General features: G+C 43.9%; 1 protein-coding gene across 7 annotated transcripts in view; it reads right to left on the bottom strand.

Moving 5' to 3' along the window:
• Window positions 1-24943, bottom strand: part of QKI (QKI, KH domain containing RNA binding) — a 730493-nt gene that overhangs the window by 25410 nt on the left and 680140 nt on the right. For 5 of the 7 annotated variants that reach the window (XR_003855464.1, XM_029594126.1, XM_029594130.1 and 2 more), the window contains 2 exons: window positions 19120-19207; window positions 5837-6136 (listed from right to left, as the gene is read on the bottom strand). Coding sequence is in view for 6 of the 7 variants with exons in the window: in XM_029594126.1 (XP_029449986.1) it covers window positions 5837-6136; window positions 19120-19207 (388 nt within the window). In the remaining variant the exon portion in view is untranslated. The remainder of the gene's footprint in view (window positions 1-5836; window positions 6137-19119; window positions 19208-24943) is intronic. The other 2 variants (XM_029594129.1, XM_029594128.1) reach the window with 1 other exon arrangement.

Raw genomic sequence — 24943 nt, forward strand, 5'->3', positions numbered from 1 at the left:
ATACTCCAGACAGTGGTCTCTCGAGCTTCCTCCTCAGACTGGCTAGATTCCTCCATGGTGAGAGATGGTCAGGAACTAGATCCTGCCCCTGGGAATTGTGATGGGAGCTCCTGAGGCGTGGATGCAAGAGGGTCATACCACTGACGGAACAAATCAGACAATCTAGACAGGAAAAGTTGAAGTATGCCCTCCTCAGAGACCAGTATAGTTCATCTTCTTGAAATTTCTCAATGGAGTCCAAAGGGGCTTCCTCCTAGGTCAACTGAACTGGTGGCTACATGGAGACAAGAGGCACCATGGAGCTTATTGGATGTGGCATCTTCAGGCAAAGTCCTTGCTCGAGGCGATAATATGGAGAGAAGGGCCTCAACATGGAGGAAGGTAAGTGCATTTTATCTCCTTCAGGGCCTCTTACAGATTGTTCCTCCCTCAAATGTATTGATGGGAGCTGGCGATTGGTACGTCATTTGTGCTGAGCATTGATGGATCCGATGCAGTATGTTTTGACACAGCAAATAGTTGAAACAAGAGCACTGAGGGCTAATGTGTCGATGGGATATGATCCCGACCTCAGCTTCGGCAGTGCTGACTGCACCTCCAGCTTTTCCTCTTATATACCGATGATGCCCATGATGGCTGTGAAGGGCTTACAGACTCTTGTTTGTGGTGCTTCTGCATTTTGTTTGACCCTCGAACAACAGTTAATCCAGGAGCTGGTGCCGCTGCAGAGGGAGCTTTGGTTGTAGAGCTTCTGCTCAACTCGGCACGAAGGAAGTCCAAGAAGGCCCTGCTCCAAATGGAAGAATGATTCCAGCTTTTCACCGACCTGCAAAGTTCCTCCATCTTTTAGGCCCTGCTCCTTTAGGACTTCAGTGACATCCAGCCACAATAGTTACAGTTAGTCTGGCCCTAGATGTTTATAACAAATGTCATGGCCATTGGCAATGGACATCTTCTGGCCATACACACAATCTTTGAAACCACTGGGTGAGGTCATCCTGAAGCCAGATATGATTTTAAAAAAATGAAAGGAAAAAGTTAAGGTAGCATTGTAAAGTGTTGTTGGGTGCCTGCCACCAAGACAGAGAGTTATCTTAAAGAAAACTGTAGATCAAAAGTTAGAAGCACCAAAAAATTAGAGAGAGAGAGAGACAGACAGACAGGGGTACATGCCTGAACAGGAATTTGGGGAAAAAAAAGTCTGAGGGTCTCATGTGGCAACTCCTGTGCATGCTCAGTACGGAAAAAGCTCTATGAACTAGGAGAGAATGGTCTGTTGTCATCTAATGACATCACCTACATATTGTTAATTCAGCCCTACTAGTATATGGAGAAACCAGGGAAGCCAGGGTTCATATCCTGATGACACTCCTGACCTTGGGCAAGTCACTTCACTCTCCACTGTCTCAGGCACAAACTCAGGGTCTCATTCACTAAGCCACATTAGGCCACTTAATGCAGAAAAAAATGCTTTTTTTCACGTGGTAAATGGCCTAACGTAAGATATTTCAAATACCTTGTTATTCAAGGCCTGGTACTATGCATATTTAAATAATCTCATTGGCATGGTGGGTGTGTGAGGGGCTTGCTGGAGGGTCAGTAGGACAGGAGGTATATGCAGACCCTTAGGGATTTTTACAACTTTGGTGAGGTGGTATACTCAGGACAGAGTGACCTTTTAAGTGATGGCAGCCCCACAGTCCCAGGACTGCCATCATGCATTGCTCAAGGGTCCTTTCACTGGCATGGTATTTCTCCCTAAAGAAAAACACCACAAGGGGCAATAATTTCCCCAAGGGAGAAAAATGCTGCTGAATTCACGGGGTAAAATACCACAGCTTAGTGAATGACCATGTTAGATTGCAAGCTGTCTGTAGATACTTACAGTACCTAAATGTAATCTGCTTTGATGAGTCATGAAAGGCAGAATATGAAGTTTTCAAGTAAAGAAATTTTGCTTGCTGCTACAGAAAATTTCAGTCATTTATGCTTCGAGTAAGTGTTTCTCCTGGAGGCATGGTGGTCCCTGCTGCACACATTCTCAGTCCTGATCCTGAATAAGCAGACTGGGCCAGAACTGGTAACAGACAAGGAGAGAAAAATCCAACAGGTTTTGTCCTAGAGAATGCTTCAGACCCAAGAAACCAATACTAATCCAGGGAAATGCAGACCTGTTATAAACCTGAAGCAAGTTCTAAAGAAGCAGGCTTCAGAACCAAGCCAGTGTTCAAGGGGAGACAAAGGACATGAAGCAAGAATCCTGCTGCACCAACCATAAATACAGAAGAAAACAACTAATTCAGAGCACTCATTCAGGGGTGTACACTATGAGACAGGTGTGGGAAAATTTGAATAGATTACATGAAAGGTTTAATTTAAACAGCAAGCTGTTTCTGCTTCACAAATTATACAGTTTAGGGCTGAAAGAATGTCAAGAAATGGAAAAGCATTTTTATGCCATGTTTGAAATTGGAGAAATTGAAATGCATGAGAGATTTGAAAGAGGGCCATATGACTACAATATTATTGTGTGGTTTATCTAATACATTATACACTCATAAATGTACTGGAGACTAGACCATAATATGAACACTGGACTATGTGGAAGACAGAGTGATGAATGTGTTTGAAGAATGAAACACTAAAGGACACAAAAGCAAGCACCACAAATACCATGATGCAGCTCTGCCTGAGGAAAGGAAGAGAAAGAAGCAAAGGATCTTTAAACTTCATGGGGAAGGGCTGGTTTACAGAAGCAGGCTAGAACGGCAAAAATATCTCACAAAGCAGGACGTAAAGCCTGTGGGCAGGCATAGACCAGCAGAGGCAAATATATCTACACAGAAGAGGTGTAGCTGAGGGGCAGTTAGAGCCCAAGCTATGTTATCACTACAAAGAGGTGGGCCACTTGAAATGCATATGCCCAGCCTGGAACTTGATAGGAAATCAGTCATTAGCTGAGATAACAGAAACAGCTAAAGGTGCAACCAGTAGTAGAAGCACTGACTTGCTTTGGAATTGCAGTTTTAAACAACCTGAGGGAAATAATATAGGAGACTGACACACTGATTCTGACATGACAAGTAATGAAGATTTTTTTCACATTAATCGATTATAGTGTGAAAAATAAAATGTACCTAGCAACTGGGAAATCCATCCCTGTGACAGACAAGGGAGAAGGGCAAACCACATGCATCACCACTGCTGGGTAGAGACACATCATAGTCATGAAAGATATATTATATGTGCCAGAACTGAAAGAATTTATTATGAGTGAGATGCCTGACAAACAACGGCTTCACTGTTCTCTTATGCAACAATGGATGCAAAATTAAGAAGATAAGTACAATGGTATGAGGGGATGCAGGTGACAGCCTGTACAAAATCGTATGTACAGATGAGGAAGCCAAAGTAGCTGCCCAGTCCCCTCACAAGAACTTCATACACAAGACACAGATGCCCAGATGCAATAAACGTTTTGCTGGACAACAGACAATATTGGATTTAAAGATATCCACATACACAGAGACATTGACATATATATGCCATCTAAAAGGATAAATGACACATGCACCCCTATCAGAGACAAGTCACAGAAGAGCAAGTCAGCAACTGGAGCTAATCCTCAGTAATATGTGTGAACCAATGAAAACAGCAACCCCATCTGGGGACAGGTACTTCCTGACCTTCATTGATTACCTCTGGTACACAAAGACCTACCCTTCTGAGACACAAAAAGTGAAGCACTGAGGAAACAAGGAATATGTGGCAATCATGAACAACAAGTTCCATGATAAACCTGGTACCATTGTTATGGATGATGGAGAATATGTGAACAGAACAATTCCAGCATACCTCAAGAGCAAGGGATCAAGCATCGGACCACGATCAGAAAAAAAAGAGTAACCAAGAGGAAGAACTGCACACTGGTGGAGATGGCAAGACGCATGTTGCTGGATGCTAACCTTTCTGACAAGCTCTGCAGAAAGGCAAGGATGACCGCAAACTAATTGAAGAACCTGCTGCCAATAAAGGCAAATGTGGTTATACCGATAAAATGTGGCACGGCATAAAACTTTGCATGAGTCACTCAAAGGCATTTGGCTGCAAGATGTACAGACATATTCTGAATAGAAAATGCTCCAAGATGGTGGGCAGAGCCACAGAGGGCAAGCTATTGGGATACAGTGAACAAGACTGGGGATACAGAATCATACTTCCTAAGACAGACCAGGTGATAGTAACCTAGAATATGCATGTCAATGAGGTACCTTTACAGAATGTCATGACTTCAATGAGCCCTGAGAAGGAGATAATGCTTGAGGAACCATCAACATGGGTCATGGTGAAGTCACAGAAATAAATCAGGTATTGCCACTGGTACAAACCGAGACATAGCTGCAGAACATCTTGATGTTGCTGCAGATAGGAGCAGAGATGAGACTGCAGAGCAACCAGTTGTGGCAAAGACGACTTTACACAGTTCAAACAAGCCTAAAGAGGAACCATACTTCGAAGGTCTACCCAGAAAAGAAAAGATATACCAGGCCCACATATAGAACGCAGGTCCACGAAATATCGGAGTTCTTTACCTGGAAGGACTTTGAAAAACCACCCAGATGCGTGACTGAAGAACTGAGAGCAGCACAAAATTAATAAAAGGCTCTCCCCATGAGAACATAGCATAGATAGTTGTAAAGTTTTCATCAGAAACTGCTACAGGAAAGTCGAGGAGAAGATAAGTCTTGAGGTTTGACCATTCAGCCATCGAGAAGGGGTACTGCAAGACCAATGACAGAAAGTCATCCTCCAGACCAGACAGCAAAGAGTTAATGTTTCTTAGTGTGTGTCACCTGACTCTGTGGAGAAGAGGTGGATCTACAAGGGCTTAAACATAGGATGTAACCTAGAGTTGAATCTCTATCTTCCTCCCTACCTATTGTGCACTAGCCACACAAGCCCAATCACTTACACAAAACATTGCAACTATATATATGTTTATTCTTTTTCTATTCCAGTTTCCAAGTATAGAATCCTTGCATGCTGCCATAGAAGAGTTCCAAGTCATTTCTACTTTACAGTGTTTTTCCTGGGGACATGGGAATCCTTATTACACTCAGACCCAGTTCTGAACCTGAATAAGGAGATTGGGCCAGAACTAGTACCAGACAAGGAGAGAAAAAAATCCATAAGCCATAATATTCACAATAAAAATGTAAAAACAGTCATTAAGACAAATTAAACAACATAGTTCAATGAATAGAAAACTAAAAGCACAAAGATCCTCTTCCAATATTAAATTTAAAACTAGAGGTTTAAAAATCAAAGATAAGGGTGACTATAATACATAACTTGGTATAGTAAGAAGAGTCTGGAAAGGCAGCTTAAAAAACACCACCACAGTTTTAGAGATATTGAATTGAGTAGCTAGCAACTTTGCCAGTATGAACTGCAGAGTTGTTTCTTTTTCGTAGTATAATAATTGTTTCAGCTTAATGGTTTAAAGATCTGATTCAGTAAGAAATACAGGGAAGACTGAGAGGATCCTGACAGATTTGATGTATTCTACAACAGAAACTTTTTTTTTTGACAATCACTGAATATGGAATTCATGTAACCATATCTGTATATCATCTCCTTACATTCCAGCTATCTCATGCCAAGTCTCTACTGAGTATGTTTTATGCCTCAGCACTTTCAATTAACAACAAACTGGCTCCCTCATTTTTATTTAACCTCATGATGCACCTCAACTGCTTTAACACTGTTGCTTAACTTTAGAAATGATAAAGCCCTTGAAAAACAAACAAAAACCTGATGCAGTTGTTCTTCTTACCTAATACACCGCTAGCTTCAATAGGATACTCAAGGATTGATGTAGCTGGTGCCAGTGTGTATGGGTAATCATAAGGTGTGTAGATTAAACCAGCTTCCGGTGCTTGAGGAACTATTGCAGCAGTTGGATGAGGAGTTCCGTTTGGCATGACAGCGGCGGTCTGTATTTGTCTGATCAAAGGCATTAAGGTAGGGCCAGCTGGCGTAGGAGTACGCAGGGCAGCTGGTGGGAGAACAGGCGCAGGCCCAGTAATAATCCGTGGAGCCTGAGCCGTCGCTGCAAGAGAAAAGGCAAGGGCTGCTACAGTAAGCAAAGAAATTGAAGGAAGTAGAGAGATAGCAGTATAAAATGTGGAAAGGATGGGGAAAAGGAGAAGAAAAGCAGGAAGGAAGAAAAATAAAAGAAAAATCATTAGTACATGCGCTGATCACTTCAAGTGCCAAAGCACACCATTCAATAGCAAACAGCTTTCCCATATACCAGTGTGATTCAATATAAACATGCAAAAATAAAAGCTACTATAAAACAAAAACAGTGAGCCAATTATTCAAACAGGTTACAAAGCAAAAAAGGTCCAATTAGACAGAACATGTCTTTTACCTAAGCTTTCAAGATTGCATTAGTCTGAGGCATGTGAGAGGTGCTGACAAGACAGTCACAATCACATATACACCAAAATAAACATAAGAAACAGTTTCACAGCATTTTTTTTAAATATAAGATTAAATATGCTTTAAACTACACAGACTAGTTTTTCTTCCTCGTGGATAAGCCAGACTTACAGTATATACTACTATTAAGCAATCAAGTAGGAACTGTAATCAAGTTTCTCCTTTAGGGATCAAGACACAATATGAAAAGCTGACAAGCTACTATGAGGCAAATTCAATGTATAGTACATTCAGTGTCAGCAGTTATACCTATCACGCAATAGTTTTAAATTAATACTGAACCACCATTTTAAATAGTAAGAAAAACCAGCCAAGGCTGAGAAAGTTTATTTCGGTTACACTTCATATCTGCATTAGCTAATGGGTTAAAAACCCTCATGATCACCAGACAGGTCTTTACTTCATCAATGAAGAAGGTGGCTTGTGCTATGAACCCAAACAAGATATCTATTGTTGGATATCGGATTTATATGCACACATGCAGTTCAGTTAACCATGCTTAAACATCATCAAAATAAACCGCAAACAATGAATACAAAACATGCTCATCATTTCACTGTAATCTGTGAACTTGCTTGTGAAATAAAAAAATAATCACTGGAAAATATAATCAAAAGACATGCAAGCAAGACACAAGGAAGGAAGGAGAGTTTCATTTCAAAACAGAGTTTTTCATTCAGAGGAGATTTATAACCTGCATATCTAATCTTAGGCATATTTCAATTTCTACTATCGTGCAAAGTTGTTTTTGTTCCTAAAGAATAATGCAGAGTAAGAAAACATTTATACAATAAGCTTGTTGAATATCATATATCTTCATATAAGTGACTGATCTTAAAATTAAGAGATCGATATTTGCACCACTTAGCTGGATATGTTTAGACTTAGAGCTCGATTTTCTAAGGTCACAGACCTTAGAAAATGCGGTGGTAACAGGGGGCAGGGTGGCAAAGCTGGGGGCGGGCCTGCGAAAGCCGGCAGCGATCGCATCTCTGCGGTGTGATCGCTGCCGGTTTTCGCGCCGAGTAACTACACCATGAAAGGTGCAGTTATTCAGCGCGAAACTGGCGGCAAAAAGGAATCTTACCTTTCACTGTTAGCGAAGCCATCACAGAGTCCACCCCGACTCCTCCCCTTCAGGTGCGGACTCCGCCCCGACTTAGCTATCACACGCAAAAAGGGACTTTTCGCGTGTGAAAGCTTTCGAAAATGACCCCCTTAGTGAGATAAGTTTAGATTTAACCAGCTAAGTGGTGACATTTGAATATTCGGCTGAGTTCAATGACTGCCACTTAGCTGGATAACTATTTACTGTGGACCTGTGAACTTAGCAGATGATTATTTATCTGGTTAAATAATTATCCATCTAAGTGGTGGATGGGATGGGGCATTCTGAAGGGTGGCTACTTATCAGGCTAACTTAGCCAGATAAGTGGCAATATATAGACTTATCTGGCTAAGTTAGCAGGACAAATTAGACCTGCTATTAAGCAGGTATAAAATTAGTTGGATAAACTTAACTGGCTAACTCAGTTATCTGGGTATATTCAGCAACATGGCTGTGCTGTTGAATATCCCAGCTATGTTAGCTGGATATGTTTCTGATTAATTTTCTTATAGGGTCATTCATCAAAATGCATTATGGTGTTAATGCACGTGTTAATGCCATAACGCATGCAATAATAGCAGTATCGCATGGTGTAAATTAAATTTTTGGAAAGGGGTGGAATTAGGGACGAGTGGGCGGGATTTATGAAAATGAGGGGCAATAACGTGTGCTATTGCACGGTTTAACGCAGGAAATAATTACATCATTTTTCCTGGCATTAAGCTATGCGATATGCCCGAAACTGCCACAACGCAATACGAGATACATTTTTTAAATTGCATTTCGGCCATTTCTGGGCTTGGGAGAGGGGGGGGCAAAGAGAGAGAGCACCCTCTGGGGAGGCCTTCACAGTATGCAACTATTTATATGCCTAAAGGAGGGGTAGCTAATAGCTCGAGGTGAGGTGTGTGTGGTGGTTTAGGGGCTAGTTTTTCATGCATAGGGAGACGTACGAACAGCACAGTACACCTTGGTGAACATTTGACATAATTTGGAGTCAGGAAAGTCTCACAAAGATGAAATTTTGTACAATGTTATCTCATCCTAGCTTGATGGTACCCTGTTATAGAGTCCATCAAGCCAGAGTGAGAGAACATAGTAGCAATGCCATCTTTGTGAGACTTTCCTCACTCCAAATGACGTCAAATCTTCACAGAGGTGTACGTACGTCTCCCTATGCATGAAAAACTGGCCCCTAAAACACTACCAACACCTCACCTTGAGCTATTAGCTGTCCCTCCTGTAAAGATATAAATACTTGACTACGATGAGGGCCTTATAGTCTCTCTCTCGCTCTCTCTTTCTGTGCGAGATGCGAAATAGGAAATATTGCAGGGCGCAAAACGTTTACTGCACCATGCGATACCACCTATGCGAAGCGCTGTGTTACAGCATGGTGCGGTAACTCTAAACATTACCCTAAACATGCCCCTTTTCTTATCGCAGGCATTAGGCCTGTGATATTACAGCATTTTGATGAATCTAGGGGTTAGCTAGATATTGTTTGAATAAGGACCTCTGAATGTATTAAATATTAGTACTAAATTGATGAACTGGCCAATGTGCATAACAACTAAAAATATTAAGTGTTCACATTATCAAAATTTCTCACTTTACCTGCAACATAAAAATACATAATGCTGTGTGGAAAAGTTTAGGCAACCCTGGGACAAATTGTATGTTTTAATGAATCTGTAAGTAAACAGAAGCTGACACCTCTATATGGTACATAGTTAAACATTTTCCTGCATATTCTAATACTTAATTATCTGCAGGTACAAATTCAAAAGAAGAAAGAAGTGAATAATGGTGTGTGGAAAAGTTTGTACACCCTTTCAGTCAGTACTTTGTAACACCTCTACTGGCAGAAGTGACAGCTTCCAAACATTTCCTGTAGCCAGCTAAAAGTCTTTCTGTTCTCCACTTTTTCTTGCAAAACTCTTCTAGCTCAGAAATATTCTTAGGGTTCGTTGGATGCACTGCATGCCTCAAATCTCCCCACAGATTTTCTATAATATTCATGTCAGGGGACTGTGAAAGTCATTCCAAAACCTTAATCTTTCTTTCCTGAAAGTACTTCATGGTTTTATTTTGAGGTATGTTTCGAATCGTTGCCTTAATGAAATATCCAACCTCTTTTCAGCTTCAGTTTCTTCACTGATTGTGGGACATTAGCTTCTAGATATGTTTAGTTGAATCCATTTCTTCCACCCATGTGCACAATATTTTCTGTGCTTCTGGCTGCCATACAACCCCAAAGCATAACAGATCCACCCTTTGCTTAATGGTAGGCAAAGTATTCTTTTCTTCAAATGTTTTACTCTTTTTTTTCTCCAAATATAATTTTTGTGGTTGTAGCTAGTTTAATTTTAGTTTCATCAGTCCAAAGCACTTTGTTCCAAAAAGAATCAGGCTTATCAAGGTTTGGTTTTGCATAGTGACTTTTGTGATGAGGTCATAGAAAAGGTTTCCTTCTGACAATTCTCCCATGCAGAGTCATTGTTGTGCAATCAATACTATACTGTGGACGTGTGGACAACTACTCTAGCGGCAGCTAAACTTTTCAACAGGCTGTTTGCAGTCATCTGTGGGTTCTGTTTTGAAGATCTGAAGTGTTTTCAGGTAGACACTTATCAGAGATTTTTCTTGGTCTTCTAAATCTTGTTCTGATCTCAACAGTTCCATGAAACTTCCATTTCTTAAAGTTTCTAGACAGTTAAAATTGCTACCTGAAAAGTGTTCAGAGTGGTTTTGATTGCATTGCCTTTAAGGGTGAATTATCTTAATTTTCAAATGCTCAGAAAGCTGCTAAGAGGAGCCCATTGTTGTTTAAAGTACACAGAACACCACGGAATATTTGTTCACCCATGGATGGCATTCTCTTCACTTGGGCCTTACTAACAACTTTTTTTTTTTTAAATGCAGCAATGAATCAATTTGGTATCCAAACTTCTACACATGCCACATTTACTTTTTTATTATTTTCAATCTGTTAAAGTTCAGTAAATAATAATGTATTAAAATTTTCAGAAAGATGTATTTAACTTTGTGAATCTCCAAATGAATATCTCCTCTTAATCAAGATGAGTGGATTACTGTAAATTCCTAAAATGTATTCCTCTCCAACTTTATTTTCTCACCACCATAATGCAATAAACGTATGAATGTATAAAGTGACCATACTATAGGCATCATTAAGAATGCAATTTACACTTTTAATCTCTGCCTTGTATATAATCATTTATATATTTATTACATTATGGTGGTGAGAAAACAGAGTCGGGAAGGAATAAGTGTTTAACTTTGTACCATGTAGAAGTGTCTGCTCACATATTCATTAAAACATACAATTTGACCAAGGACATGTAAACCTTTGCACACAATTATACATATACATACACAATACATACACACAAAAGGAAATGGGCTACAGGGCATGGTTACTGCCACTAACATGGTGCTGTGTCCTGGCTTTTCCCTTCATCTGCTGGCAGGTTTCATCTCCTACCATGATTTCTGTATCACTTGCTTTCTCGGCAGACAACTTACGCTGGGGGAGGGGGGGGGGGGGTAGGTCAGAGGGAAGCATGAATTATTGATTAGTCCCATTGGAGGAAGTAAAAGGAGGCAATCAAGTGGCTCACATACTCCCTCTGTCTTTAGTTGGACAGTAAGGAGCGTGCCCTCAGCACCAACCTACAATAGCAGCTTCCTCCACTATCTACTCCGGGACTTGAAAGCCTGCCTATTGTGTGGCATACTAAGAACATACTGGATTAGACCATTGAGCTCAGTATCCTGTCTGAGAAAGTGGCCAATCTGGATCTCTTGTTAGTGGAGGGAGAACCCAAAGAGTAGATCCATTTCTTGTTGCGTCACTCCTGGGCTTTCCCTACTTCTACCTGGCTATTAACTATTTACTTTTCTTCCAAGAACTTGTCCACACCCTTTTTAAACATGTATATTAGATGCCTTGAACACATCTTCTGGAAATAAATTCCATAGATTAATTGCATGTTGAGTGAAAACATCTCCAATTTGTTTTTATATCTGTTAGTTTCAAGGAGAATCCCATAGTCCATGTACTATCTGAAAGCATAAATAACCATTCCCTATTTATCTCTTCCACCCCATAGATGAATTTATAAACATCATATACCTTTCTCAGTCATCTCTTCTCCAAGATGAAGCACCCTAACCCATTTCGCCCTTCTTCAACCAAGTATGCAGAGCCCGCTCACCTGGATGAGTGTGTGGCCTCGGGAAAAAGATGGGCAACACGATGGACTGATTAAGGTGGAAGTCAGTCACTACCTTCGGAAGGAACTTAGGGTGAGTGCGTAGCACCATCCTGTCATAGAAGAACCTCGTGTAAAGTGGATAGGTCACCAGGGCCTGCAGCTCATTGACGTTGCGAAAAGTAACCACCACTAGGAAGATGACCTTCCAGGTGAGGTGCTTGAACTTGCAGGAGCAAAGGGGCTCAAATGGAGGCTGTATGAGCCACGCCAGCACTATGTTGAGGTCCCAGGCCACAAAAGGGGGATGTAGTGGAGCTTCAGTTGTAGTAAGCCTCTCATGAAACAAACATAGAAACGACAGCAGAAAAAGACCAATCGGCCCATTCAGTTTGCCCAGCAAGCTCCCACACTTATTTTCCCATACTTACCTGTTTCATCCACCACCAAGTTCAGGGCCCTTGTTGGTAACTGTTTGATTCAAATGTCCTGCCATCTCCTGTCATTGATGCAGATAGTAATGTTGGAGTTGCATCAAAGGTGAGCATAAGGATTAAAGGTTAAGGATAGTAACCGCCACATCAAGCAAGTTACCCGATGCATGGTTACCCAGACTGCACAGATCAATGCCTTGCTGGATGTTGTCTGAAAGTAAATCCTGTTTTCCACATTCCCCCTGCCGCAGAAGCAGAGAGCAATGCTGTATATGTATTCAAAGTGATGTATCAGGCTTAATTGGTTTAGGGTACCGCCGTAATAAGCAAGCTACCCCCACGCTTATATGTTTACCCAGACTGTGAAGTTCAGTCCTTGTTGGTTATCTGAATGCAAATCCTCTTTTCCACATTTCCCCTTGCCGTTGAAGCAGAGAGCAATGTTGGAGTTGCATTAACCGTGCGAAGGCTTATTGAGTAAAAAAATAAATCTCTCACACCCAACATGGGGTTTTTGAACCCATGAGCCAGAGATTAAAGGTCGCAAACTTTACCATTTGAGCTATTCAGGTGCTCCACTAAGGGCTGCACCGATATTGGAGTGTTGCCCACTCTGCGGTAGTAGGCGCTGATGGCATTCAGATGTACCCAGATTGAGGTAGTCTGTAGACCAGACTCCGAGAGGCATCAGAGGTAGTCCAAAAGCCTAGGAGTGGGGCAAGAGAAAGGGTCAAGGCCATCCTGCATGCACCAGGACGAGAACCTTCTCCACTTTGCTTGGTATGACTTCTGCGTGGAAGGCTTCCGCGAAGCTATAAGGACTTGCGGAATATTATCAGAAAGGTCGAGGGATCGTATTAGCCTTTCAAAATCCACGCTGTTAGGGACAGCGACCGGAGGTTCAAGTAGCGCAGCCTGCCCTGATCCTGTGTGATGAGGTCCGGCGAGGTGCCCAGGCGAATAGGCTCCTAGACAGAGGTCGTGGAGAATGGGAAACCAGACCTGATGCAGCCAATGCTGGGCTATGAGGATATCATGGAGCCTCGGTCCTGCTGTAGCTTCATGAGAGTCTTGCCTATTAGCAGAATTGGAGGGTATGCATATAGGAGGCCCACACTCCAGGAGTGGGTGAAGGCATCCACAGCTGGTCTCGTTCAGTCCCCGTGCAGGGAGCAGAATCGGTGCACCTTGTGGTTCTGCAAGGATGCAAAAAGATCTACGTCTGGCTGACCCCACTGGCAGAAGATCCTGTCCGCTACACAGGGGCTCAGGGACCACTCGTGGGGCTGGAATGTCTGGCTGAGTCCGTCCGCTACCTATTCTCGATGCCCACCAAGTAGATGGCCCACAGGAGCATGAAACGCAACAGGGCCCAAGCCCAAATTTGCACCGCCTCTTGGCAGGGGAGATAAGAGCCTGTGCCCCCCGTTTGTTCACATACCACATGGCTACCTGGTTGTCCGTATGGATCAAGACCATCTTGTTGGACAGGCAGTCCTGAAATTTGTAGAGGGCATACCACATCACTCGGAGTTCCAGGAAGTTTATCTGGCAGGCCACCTCGGCTCTCAACCATACTCCTTGTGTTTGTAGGCCGTAAACATGGGCTCCCCAGCCTAGGTTGGAGGCGTCCATGGTCAAGGTCACCTGAGCAGCCGGGGGCTGAAAGGGAAGTCCCTTGTTAAAGTTGGATTTCTGCTCCCACCAGGTGAGGGGAGAGCTGGAGTGGGTTGGTTATCTGGACCACTGCCAAGAGTTTCTGAGTGGCTTGGTGCGACTGAGACCGCAGGGTCCATTGTGTGGGATCCGGCATTGGCGGTTCTGTCCGTGGAAATGGGCAAGGAGCCGCATCTTCCTCCTCTGAGGAACCTGGAATCGGGATTTAGACGGGAGGAGGGTTGGCAGGGCACAGAGGGCTCGCTGGCACGGACTGCATCGGCAAGGCACTAAGCAGCACGTCCAGCCTTTCCAGTAGAGGTGCCAACATGGAGGGTGCTGGTTCTGATGCTGGTATGGGGGCCAGTGTCGGTGGCGGCTGGAGACCCCGAAGGGCATTAAGCACTGTCTGTTGGACCACGCGGTCCAAATCCTCGCAGAACGAGGGTGCAGACAAAACTGACCCTGAAGTAGGAGGCAGGCTGGGCATCACCAGAGCCTCCATGGGGGTCTGCGGAGGCTCGGTGCCCGGCACAGATATCCATGGGGAACGCCTTGGGCTCCCAGGCCCAGAGGAGGATGAGGCCTCCTCGGAGGGGGCTCGGCTGAGGGCGATGCCGCTCTGGTGTCTGTGCTGGCACCGGACGGTGGCGACCATCGGTGCCGGTGTCTATGCTTCCCATGGTGCTCCGCCCGGTCATTCTCTGGCACAGAGGATGCTGCTGCTGAAAGTCTTTGATTGACTCAGTGCTGGTGCGGGGCGGTCTCCCGCTCCTCGATCTTCTCGGCGGGCATTCGATGGGGAAGGTCCTGAGTCAGTTTGATACCCACGACTTCATGCACCCAGCACCGGAGTCAATGGAGCAGATTTGTTGGAACCAAACAAGTGTTCCATCTTGTCCAGGGAGGCGCGCCAGCCTTTGGGGGTTATCTGAGCACAGCTGGGACATTCATGGACATCATAGGAAGGCCCGAGACACAGGACGCAGACATCGTGTGGGTCAGTTATGGACATAGTCCTCGGACACTCCGGGCACTTCCGAAAACCGGTCGCCATGATAGAAGGCGGTGTGCGGTCAGTGGCCATCGGCCACCGGGAGGAACCGACTGCAAGAGCGCGAAACAAACTTACCGGATGCTGTAGGAATCAGTGCGCGATGGGGTCCTCGGAGAAGGGAAAACTTAGAATTCTTCTGTGAGGAAAAACTTCTCACAGAGCTCCACAAACCACAAGGCAACCGCTGCGCCATAAAAAGAGAGACTGAAGGGGGACCCCGTGTGGCCACAGTGTTGTTGGCATGCTCAGAGTGCCAGGAAATGTTGTAGAAACTTTGACAAAAGTGTTCCGTGACGGGGCTCCATCTGATGATGTCACTCATCTGTGAGGACTACCATCCTGCTTGTCCTGGGAGAAAATATTAGGCAAGGAGGAAAGGTTTCCAAGGTAAATTATCAATTGGACATAGTTCTTTCTGCAGATGGCTAGCATCAAGGTCCAGGACCCTCCAGTGCACCTTGGAGCAATGGGAAGCTAAGCTGATTCCATCCTGGAGGCACAGGATTACAAAAGTTGAGCATAGCATAACACTGATGAAAGTTTCAGGGATAAAGCAGAAAAGAATAGACATGTCCTGGCACACTCAGGATATGACTACTCAATGCAGATGACCAACAAAGCTCACAATTGGAAGGGGGGGAGGGGTGCATCCAGTAAGCCCTTTTCACAGGCCAGAATGTCCACAGAGCAAATGCTTTCTAAGATGATCATGCAGGACATTTGCCTGTAAGGTATACGTTTAGATCTTTGTCTCCATATGCTTTAGAATGAAGACCACTGAATATTTTTAGTAACCCACTCTCTTTTGAAGATGCGGCCTATTGAACTATACTCAATAGTCCAAGTGAGGTCTCACTAGGGACTTACAGAGGGGCAATATCACCACTTCTTTTCTGCTAATCCTCTCTAAATGTACCAAAGCATCTTTTTGGCTTTTGCCTTATGCACCTGTTTAGCCACCTTAAGATCATCAGATATAATCCCTCCCAGATCCCGCTCTTCTTTTGGGCTTAGAATTTCACCCTCTATACTGTACTACTCCTTTTGGTTTTTGTAGCCCAAATGCATGACTGCAATATTTAGTATTAAATATTAGCTGCCAGATTCTAGACCAATACTTGAGCTTTGCTAGATTCCTCTTTGTTTTCCAGATATTCCTGGCTGTCTATCCTGCTGCAGAATTTATCATCATTGGTAAAAAGACAAATCTTTCTGAACAATCCTTCTGCAATGTCACTCATAAAAATGAAAAGAACCAGTGCAAAGAACGATCGATCCTTATAGTATAACGCTAGTAACACCCTTTTCCTCAGAGGGAATTCCATCTACCACTACCCTTGGTCACCTCCCACTCAACCAGTTTCTAATCCAGTCAGTCCACTTTAGGGCCCATACTAAGGGCACTCAGCTTATAAGTTGCTTATGTGGAGCCATGTCAAAGACCTTATTGAAATCCAAGTACACTACATCTAGCACTCTCCCCGATTCAATTCTCTGGTCCCTCAAATAAATTGATCAGATTTTTTATTTTATAACAAGGCCTATTCCAGATAGGTCTTTAAGATCATGAGAGGTCTTGAATGAGTAGATGTGGCTCAGTTATTTACACTTTCGAATAATAGAAGGACTAGGGGGCATTCCATGAAGTTAGCAAGTAGCACATTTAAGACTAATCGGAGAAAATTCTTTTTCACTCAACGCCCAATAAAGCTCTGGAATTTGTTGCCAGAAGATGTGGTTAGTGCAGTTAGCGTAAGCTAGGTTCAAAAAAGGTTTGGATAAGTTTTTGGAGGAATGTCCATTAATGGCTATTAATCAATTTTACTTAGGGAATAGCCACTGCTATTAATTGCATCAGTAGCATGGGTTCTTCTTAGTGTTTGGGTAATTGCCAGGTTCTTGTGGCCTGGTTTTGGCCTCTGTTGGAAACAGGATGCTGGGCTTGATGGACCCTTGGTCTGACCCGGCATGGCAATTTCTTATGTTCTTAAAACCATGCTATCTCAGATCTTGTAAACCATTAGATTCCAGAAAATGCACTATCCTCTTTTAGCTGGGATTCCATTCATTTGCTCACCATAGAGGTCAAACTAACTGGCTTGTAGAGTTCCTAGCCTCCTCACTTCCACTTTTGTGAATAGGAACCACATCCACCTTTCTCCAGTCCCCCGAGCCCCCCCCCCCCCCACTCTAAAGCATTCAAAAGATCAGCCAGCAGAGCCGCAAGAACCTAATTTTCCTTAATACCCTCAGATGAATCTCATCGGACCTGTCCATTTATCTATAAGTTTAACTAGCTCCTCACGAACACACTTTTCTGAAAATCGATTGAGATTTACCTCAGTTCTAATCCTGTCAGGCTGATTCAGTAAAGTCCGCGGGAGAGCGGACGAACGCCCGCTCTCCCGGCGCGCGCACCGGCGAGTGGCCGGGTGCACGCGATTCAGTATGCAAATTAGGTGGTGCGGTAGAAACAGGCAAAGGGAGGCGCTAGGGACACTAGCGCGTCCATAGCACCTCCTTTTAGCCCGGAGCGGCAGCTGCCAGCGGGTTTGACAGCTGACGCTCAATTTTGCCGGCGTCGGTTCTTGAGCCCACTGACAGCCACGGGCTCGGAAACCAGACGCCCGCAAAATTGAGTGTCCGGTTTTCGGCCCGACAGCCGCCAGCCCATTTAAAATTTTTTTTTAAATCTTTTTTTACACTTTGGGACCTCCGACTTAATATCGCCATGATATCAAGTCGGAGGGTGCACAGAAAAGCAGTTTTTACTGCTTTTCTGTGCACTTTCCCGGTGCTGGCAGAAACTAGCGCCTACCTTTGGGTAGGCGCTAATTTCTTAAAGTAAAATGTGCGGCTTAGCTGCACATTTTACTTACTGTATTGTGCGGGCATACCTAATAGGGCCCTCAACATGCATTTGCATGTTGAGGGCCCTATTAGGTGCCGCGGGTTGGATGCACGTTTTTCTCCCCTTACTGAATAAGGGGTAAGGGAAAACGCACGTCCAAGGGCAGGTTAACAGTGCGCTCCGGAGCGCACTGTACTGTATCGGCCTGTCAGTTTGTTTTCTGTGGCCCTGCTTTGGGCCCTCCTTCCACAATGAATACAGAACAGATAAATTTGTTAAGCAAGTCTGCCTTTTCTTCGTTAGCCTCTACATAATCTTCCCTTCACCTCAGAGACTCACAGTGGCACTTTTGCACTTCTTCCTATCACTAACATATCTAAAAACAAAGTCTTGTCCTCCCCATTTTACCGTATTTGCTATTTTTGTTTTCACCCGTATGAGATCAACCTGTGAGGAGGCTGCCTGGGATAGGGCAGCCCCTCATCCCTATCAGGGAGCTCTGAGTGAGGGAGGCAGTAGCTAGTATCACACTATCACTAGATTGTCAGTTTGGCAGGTGATCCTGGGAGGTTGCCCAGGGTACAGAAAAGTTTCAGCTATGCCAGAAGAAGTGACCTAACTGGTAACATAGCATAGGCTTGTATGGTGGAGCAGAGGTGGAAGTCTGGTTGAGAATAATCCTCAGCTGATCCCATGGCATGCAGTCAACTGACAGAAGGAGCATAGAGGAGGATGTATATATGGCCTGGATATATGCAGTGGGTTATTAATTGCTGTATGAGCAAAGCTGCATCCCTTGTTATTCCATTAAATGATTTCTGATGTATTTTTTGTTGCAGTCATGCCCAATAAGGCAAGCATGTTGGGGGATGGGGCTGGATGGGAGGGGATGCCAGGAAGGTCACAGATGCCCCATGCTAATACACACACACAGAATATCAAAATATCTATATATATCTACACACACACACTTTAAAAAAAATATAGATACATCTATCTATAGCTATAAATATAATTATACACATATCCATGCACACAGACACACACACATATATATATATATATATATATATATATATATATACACACACACACATACACACACTTTAAACAAATGACAGCTAAACAAGGTTAAAGTTAGGGCTTGACACCACTTTGAAAAAAAATGCCCTACAGTTCAACTGCTATTTGCCAGGGAGAACATAGACAAAGACTAATACTGCTGAGAAATGGTTCTCAAATGTGGATCCATGAGTCTATATCCTTACGTGATTTGATGTTGGCATCTCTATAAGTGCCATTGAGAATTGCTAGCTCCATCAGCTGCATCTTCTTAAGGCTGTCTTCGCCTTCTGCCTGCAAGACAAAACAATTTAAAAAAAATTGTTACTGCTGAAAAGTATTACAATCGAGCAAATGATTATGATTTTTAGAAAAGCCAATTACATTTTAGAGTATTTATTCAACAGAACACATACAAAGGGGAACACTGAAAACTACATTTTCTTGATTAACAGAGTAAGATTAATGCTAATATAAATTTTATATTAGGGGAAAATGGCTTGTGATGTTGACTTTCCCCCAGAAGGAGCTGACTGTAACTACTGGATATTGAGAAATAGTCATGATTATGAAATAATGCGCTTGGTCTTCAGCAATGCACAATAATTGTTTAATAATCACTGGGAAATAACTAGGCTATCACTGCCCTTAAAAATACCCACATATAAACAAAACATATAAACTTAAATTGTATCATCATTAATACAACTGTCTGTACATGGCATAAAATCTTGATGTACTTGCCGCCCAGAATATGGATAAGTGAGCATTCCAGACAGCTCATTCAATCAGCAATGGCTTTTCTGGTAAGCAAGAAGCTTGTTTCATCTAAAAATGCCTCATACGTAAACTCTGGGAGCTACAAATTTTACTCCAAAAAGAAGTTTTATTTTAAAGTACCCATTAAGCATAATTTTGTAAGCAGAGTCAGCATTTGACTAATCAAGATAGTCATTCTGAATGCCATTAAAAGGCTAGAATTGTCAATCTTCACATTTATACCTTAGCACTAAGGCTTATGAATTAGGCCTATATATTAGGCATTTTACTCAATCACAACATGAATAAAACCCTTTAGTACAACAGGTCTTAAGAGCATGCTTGGAAATGCTCTTGATGAATCAAGTATTACTTCATCATAAATGTATTAATTTTAAAGTTAAGTTTCTCATGTTTTCCCAAGATGTCCGGGTAAACCCTGTAAGTCCTCTTGCTTCTAACAAGTATAAAAAAAAAAAAAAAAAAAGTGTTCCTCTAAGCACTTTTTAAAATGTATCAATTTAAATTAGAAACCTTTAAATCTGAAAACACCAGTACACTTAGAAACACATTCAGCAAAGCAACTATGGCATATGACAACAAATCATCTGTTTTTAACAAGAAAATATTTTAGTACTAGACATCATTAGTCTTATCCCTTGGGCAAGTTTACAAGCAGCCACTGAAGTGTTTTTCTGTCCATACAACCAGGGCTATTAACCTCAACATTTTACAGCTTAACGATGATTACTTGTTTTTAGCAATCTGATTACAATTTGCAATGAAGGCATCAGCCAAAACAGTACTAACCACCAATGTTTAGCTCTACACATTCAAATAATGTCATTAGCCAAGAACTCCCTTGCTCTTAGGAAAAAGAAAATCTGGCTTGCAACTGTTTAATCTTTGTCTGTATAAGAGTTCCATACTCAGGGCCTCAAGCTTCCTGCATTTCTGCAGCAGAGATCACAAAATCCGGTCCTATGTAAAGAATTGCCCTCCACACCCTGCGTTGACCTAGGGTTCCTAAGATGACAGCAGTAATGCAGTGTCTCAGGCAGTGGCATCTTCTGCTGCACAGGCCCATATATACTGTTGTGCTTTGAACCACACGTGTGTCCTGTGCAGTTCAAAGTTTTACAACACCCCCAAACAGAAGAGGAAGAGTAAGCAGCCTGAGGCACCATGATTCTGCTATCCTACTTCTCAGAAAGTCTTACAGGTCGATCCAGTATCGTCCGCTCGAGGATTGCCCGTCTGTAACGTGCTCGTAGCGCACAATTCGGGCGCGCAAGGCAATTCGGCGATACAGTCTCCAGTTTCACGCGTCCGTATCGCTTCTGAAAACAGACGCATAACCCTTTCCGCACCCGGCATGTAAATGAACGAAAAAGCTGTATAATGAAGGAATTAGTTATTCCCCTGCGATACTGTAACGGGCGCTGATATTATCTCCTCCGTAACCCGCTGTTCTGCCGCGGCCTTAACCTGCTAGTTTACCGCCTCCCCCTAGTAGGAGTTAGTGTAGTGTAGTGTAGGGTAAAAACATTGCTTACCCGCCCTGGTCCCGTCCGGTCTCCTGCAGCCCCGTCCGGATCGGACGGGGCTGCAGGAGACCGGACGGGACCAGGGCAAAAAAAAACAAACGAAAAAGTAGCAAGGCTCGGGCCTGCTATGGTAAGTGTAAAAAGTGTAAAACACAAAAAACCTGTGTGTTATATAAAAAAAACAAACAATTTTAAATACCTGTCGGAGGGCCGTGGGTCCAGGCGGCCGGTGGGCAGCCATCAGCGGCATCCGGTAGTCCCTTCTCCCTTCCTCCCTCCCTCCCCTGCCTGGATGAGCGCCAAAATCGCACGGGCGGGTCGGCAGCGGGGGGGGGGGGGGGGGGGGGGGGGGGGGGGGGGGGGGGGGCGGCAGCAGGATCCGGGAGCGGCGGGTAGGCAGCAGCGGGGTCCGGGGGGGTAGCGGCAGCGGGGTCCGGGGGTGGCAGCGAGATCCGGGGAGCCAGCAGCGGCAGCATGTTCGATCGAGCAGGCAGGTAGGTGGCAAAGTAAAGATGGCCGCCTGCACGGGAAAATCGTGCAATTGGCCGCTGAAGACGTGACGTCACGACGTTTGGCGTCACGGGGTGTGACGTCACGTCTTCAGCGGCCAATTGTACGATTTTCCCGTGCAGGCGGCCATCTTTACTTTGCCACCTACCTGCCTGCTCGATCGAACATGCTGCCGCTGCTGGCTCCCCGGATCTCGCTGCCACCCCCCCGGACCCCGCTGCCGCTACCCTCCCGGACCCCGCTGCTGCCTACCCGCCGCTCCCGGATCCTGCTGCCGCCCCCCCGCTGCCGCCCCGCCCGTGCGATTTTGGCGCTCATCCAGGCAGGGGAGGGAGGGAGGAAGGGAGAAGGGACTACCGGATGCCGCTGATGGCTGCCCGCCGCCCACCGGCCGCCTGGACCCACGGCCCTCCGACAGGTATTTAAAATTGTTTTTTTTTTTTTTTATATAACACACAGGTTTTTTGTTTTTTACACTTTTTAAACTTTTTTACACTTCCTGGTGCCTGTCATTTCAAATGTCATTTGAAATGACAGGTACCAGCGCACCCAGGTTACTGTATAGGCGCTGTTACAGCGCCTATACAGTAAAATGGGTTGCGCGGGCATAACCCTTCCCTAACGCTTCACAGCCGCGGCATGCATTTGCATGCGATTAGAGGAGAGTATCGGGGAGTTAGTGAAGAGAACTGTGCGTGCGGGGAGGAAGGGTGCGCCTGACACTACCTCACTGTTTTTACCGCGGCCTTACTGGATCAAGCCGTTAGTGAGTAGATCAATTGAAAGCAGACAGAGCAAGGGAACGTTGAAGGGGGGGGGGGGGTGTCAACAATATGAGCGAGGAGATCCAGGAAATAGAGCATGAGGGTTTGGAAATACTATGCTGTATGAATGAGAGGGATCAGTGAGGAGATGTGGGGAGAGAGGTGATCAGAAGGATAAAGGAGGGTGAAATGTGAGTAAGGGGATTAGAGATGCTTTGGGGTTTGAGGGTATTAAAGTGGGAATAGGAGAGAGAGGGTATCAGAAGGAAATGCTACGGGGGGATAGTCTCTCTCTCCTAATCTTCCTCCCTGATTCTCTCTTCTCCTCCCTTCATCTTGATCCCTTCCCATTCCCCTTTCCCTCATAAGAACATAAGATATGCCATACTGGATCAGACCTAGGGTCTGTCAAGCCCAGTATCCTGTCTCCAACAGTGGCCAATCCAAGTCACAAGTACCTAAACATTAAATAGATTCCATGCTACTAATGTTGGCAATAATAAGTGACTATTCCCTGTTTAGGGACTTCTCCAGGAACTTATCCATACCTTTTTTAAAACCCAACTATGCTAATTGCCTTAACCATATCCTCTGGCAACAAATTCTAGAGCTTAACAGTGCACTGAGTGAAAATGGGTTTTTCTCAGATTTGCTTTAAATGTGCTACTTGCTTACTTCATGGAATGTCCCCTAGTCCTTATATAATCCAAAAGAGTAAATAACCATTTTACATTTACCAGTTCAAGACCTTCCATGATTTTGTAGACCTCTATCATATCCCCCCCCCCTCAGCCATCTCTTCTCCAAGCTGAACAGCGCTAACCTCTTTAGCCTTTCCTCTAGGGGAGCTATTTCATGCTCTTTATCATTTTGGTTGCCCTTCTCAATACTTTCTCCAATGCAACTATATCTTTTTTGAGATGCGGCAACCAGAACTGTACACAGTATTCAAGGTGCGGTCTAACCATTGAGCGATAGAGGCTTTGACATCCTCCTTTTTATTTGAAATTCCCTTCCTAATAATTCCTAACATTGGGCTAGATTCATCAAACTATCATATGCAATAGTTAGAGGGGAGTGCTTTATGGTAATAGCCTATTTATCGAAATGTGCGCTATCTTAGCGATTCACATAGGTATTACCACAGCGTGCGATAACTTTCGCACTTTGCGGTAATACCACAATTGCTGCAACCACCTTCATGGAATGCCCCCTAGTCCTTCTATTATTCAAAAGTGTAAATAACCGATTCACATCTACTTATTCAAGACCTCTTATGATCTTAAAGACCTCTATCATATCCCCCCTCAGCCGTCTCTTCTCCAAGCTGAACAACCCTAACCTCTTCAGCCTTTCCTCATAGGGGAGCCGTTCCATGCCCTTTATCATTTTGGTTGCCCTTCTCTGTATCTTCTCCATCGCAGCTATACCTTTTTTTGAGATGCGGCGACCAGAATTGTACACAGTATTCAAGGTGCAGTCTCACCATGGAACGATATAGGGGCATTATGACATTTTCCATTTTATTACCCATTCCCTTCCTAATAATTCCTAACATTGTTTGCTTTTTTGACTGCTGCAGCGCACTGAGCCGACGATTTTAAAGTATTATCCACTATGATGCCTAGATCTTTTTCCTGGGTGGTAGTTCCTAATATGGAACCCAACATCGTGTAATTACAGCAAGGGTTATTTTTCTCTATATTCAACACCTTGCACTTGTCCACATTAAATTTCATCTGCCATTTGGATACCCAATCTTCCAGTCTTGCAAGGCCCTCCTGTAATGTATCACAATCCGCTTGGGATTTAACTAATCTGAATGATTTTGTATCATCCGCAAATTTGATAACCTCATTTGTCGTATTCCTTTCCAGATCATTTATATAGCAAAATTGCTTACCTTGTAATAGGTGTTATCCCAGGACAGCAGGATGTAGTCCTCACATATGGGTGACGTCACTGAACGGAGCCCAGGCGGGAAAACTTTCTGTCAAAGTTTCTAGAAACTTTTGACTGGCCCCAGTGAGGCCACTGAGCATGCCCAGCATGCTATGATATTCTCTGCCACAGGTGTCTCTCTTCAGTTTAGTATGTAGCAAAAGCTTTAGCAAAAAGAATAATAAAAATAAAAAGGCCCAACTCCGCGGGGTGGCGGGTGGGTTCTGTGAGGACTACATCCTGCTGTCCTGGGATAACACCTATTACAAGGTAAGCAATTTTGCTTTATCCCAGGACAAGCAGGATGCTAGTCCTCACATATGGGTGAATAGCAAGCTAGAGGCTGAGTCATTGTGTAGTGCAATGTTTTTGTTGAATGAGCCAGCCGAAGATCACAGCAGTTTGGTTGTAGTAGGAGTTGGGCTTAAGCTGGAAACAATTCTTTAAGACAGATTGTCCATAGGCAGAATCTTGTCGTCCTTGCTTGTCCAAACAGTAATGAGCTGCAA

This window comes from Rhinatrema bivittatum, chromosome 3 (genome assembly GCF_901001135.1).
Source record: "Rhinatrema bivittatum chromosome 3, aRhiBiv1.1, whole genome shotgun sequence".
Classification (NCBI taxonomy): Eukaryota; Metazoa; Chordata; class Amphibia; order Gymnophiona; family Rhinatrematidae; genus Rhinatrema; species Rhinatrema bivittatum.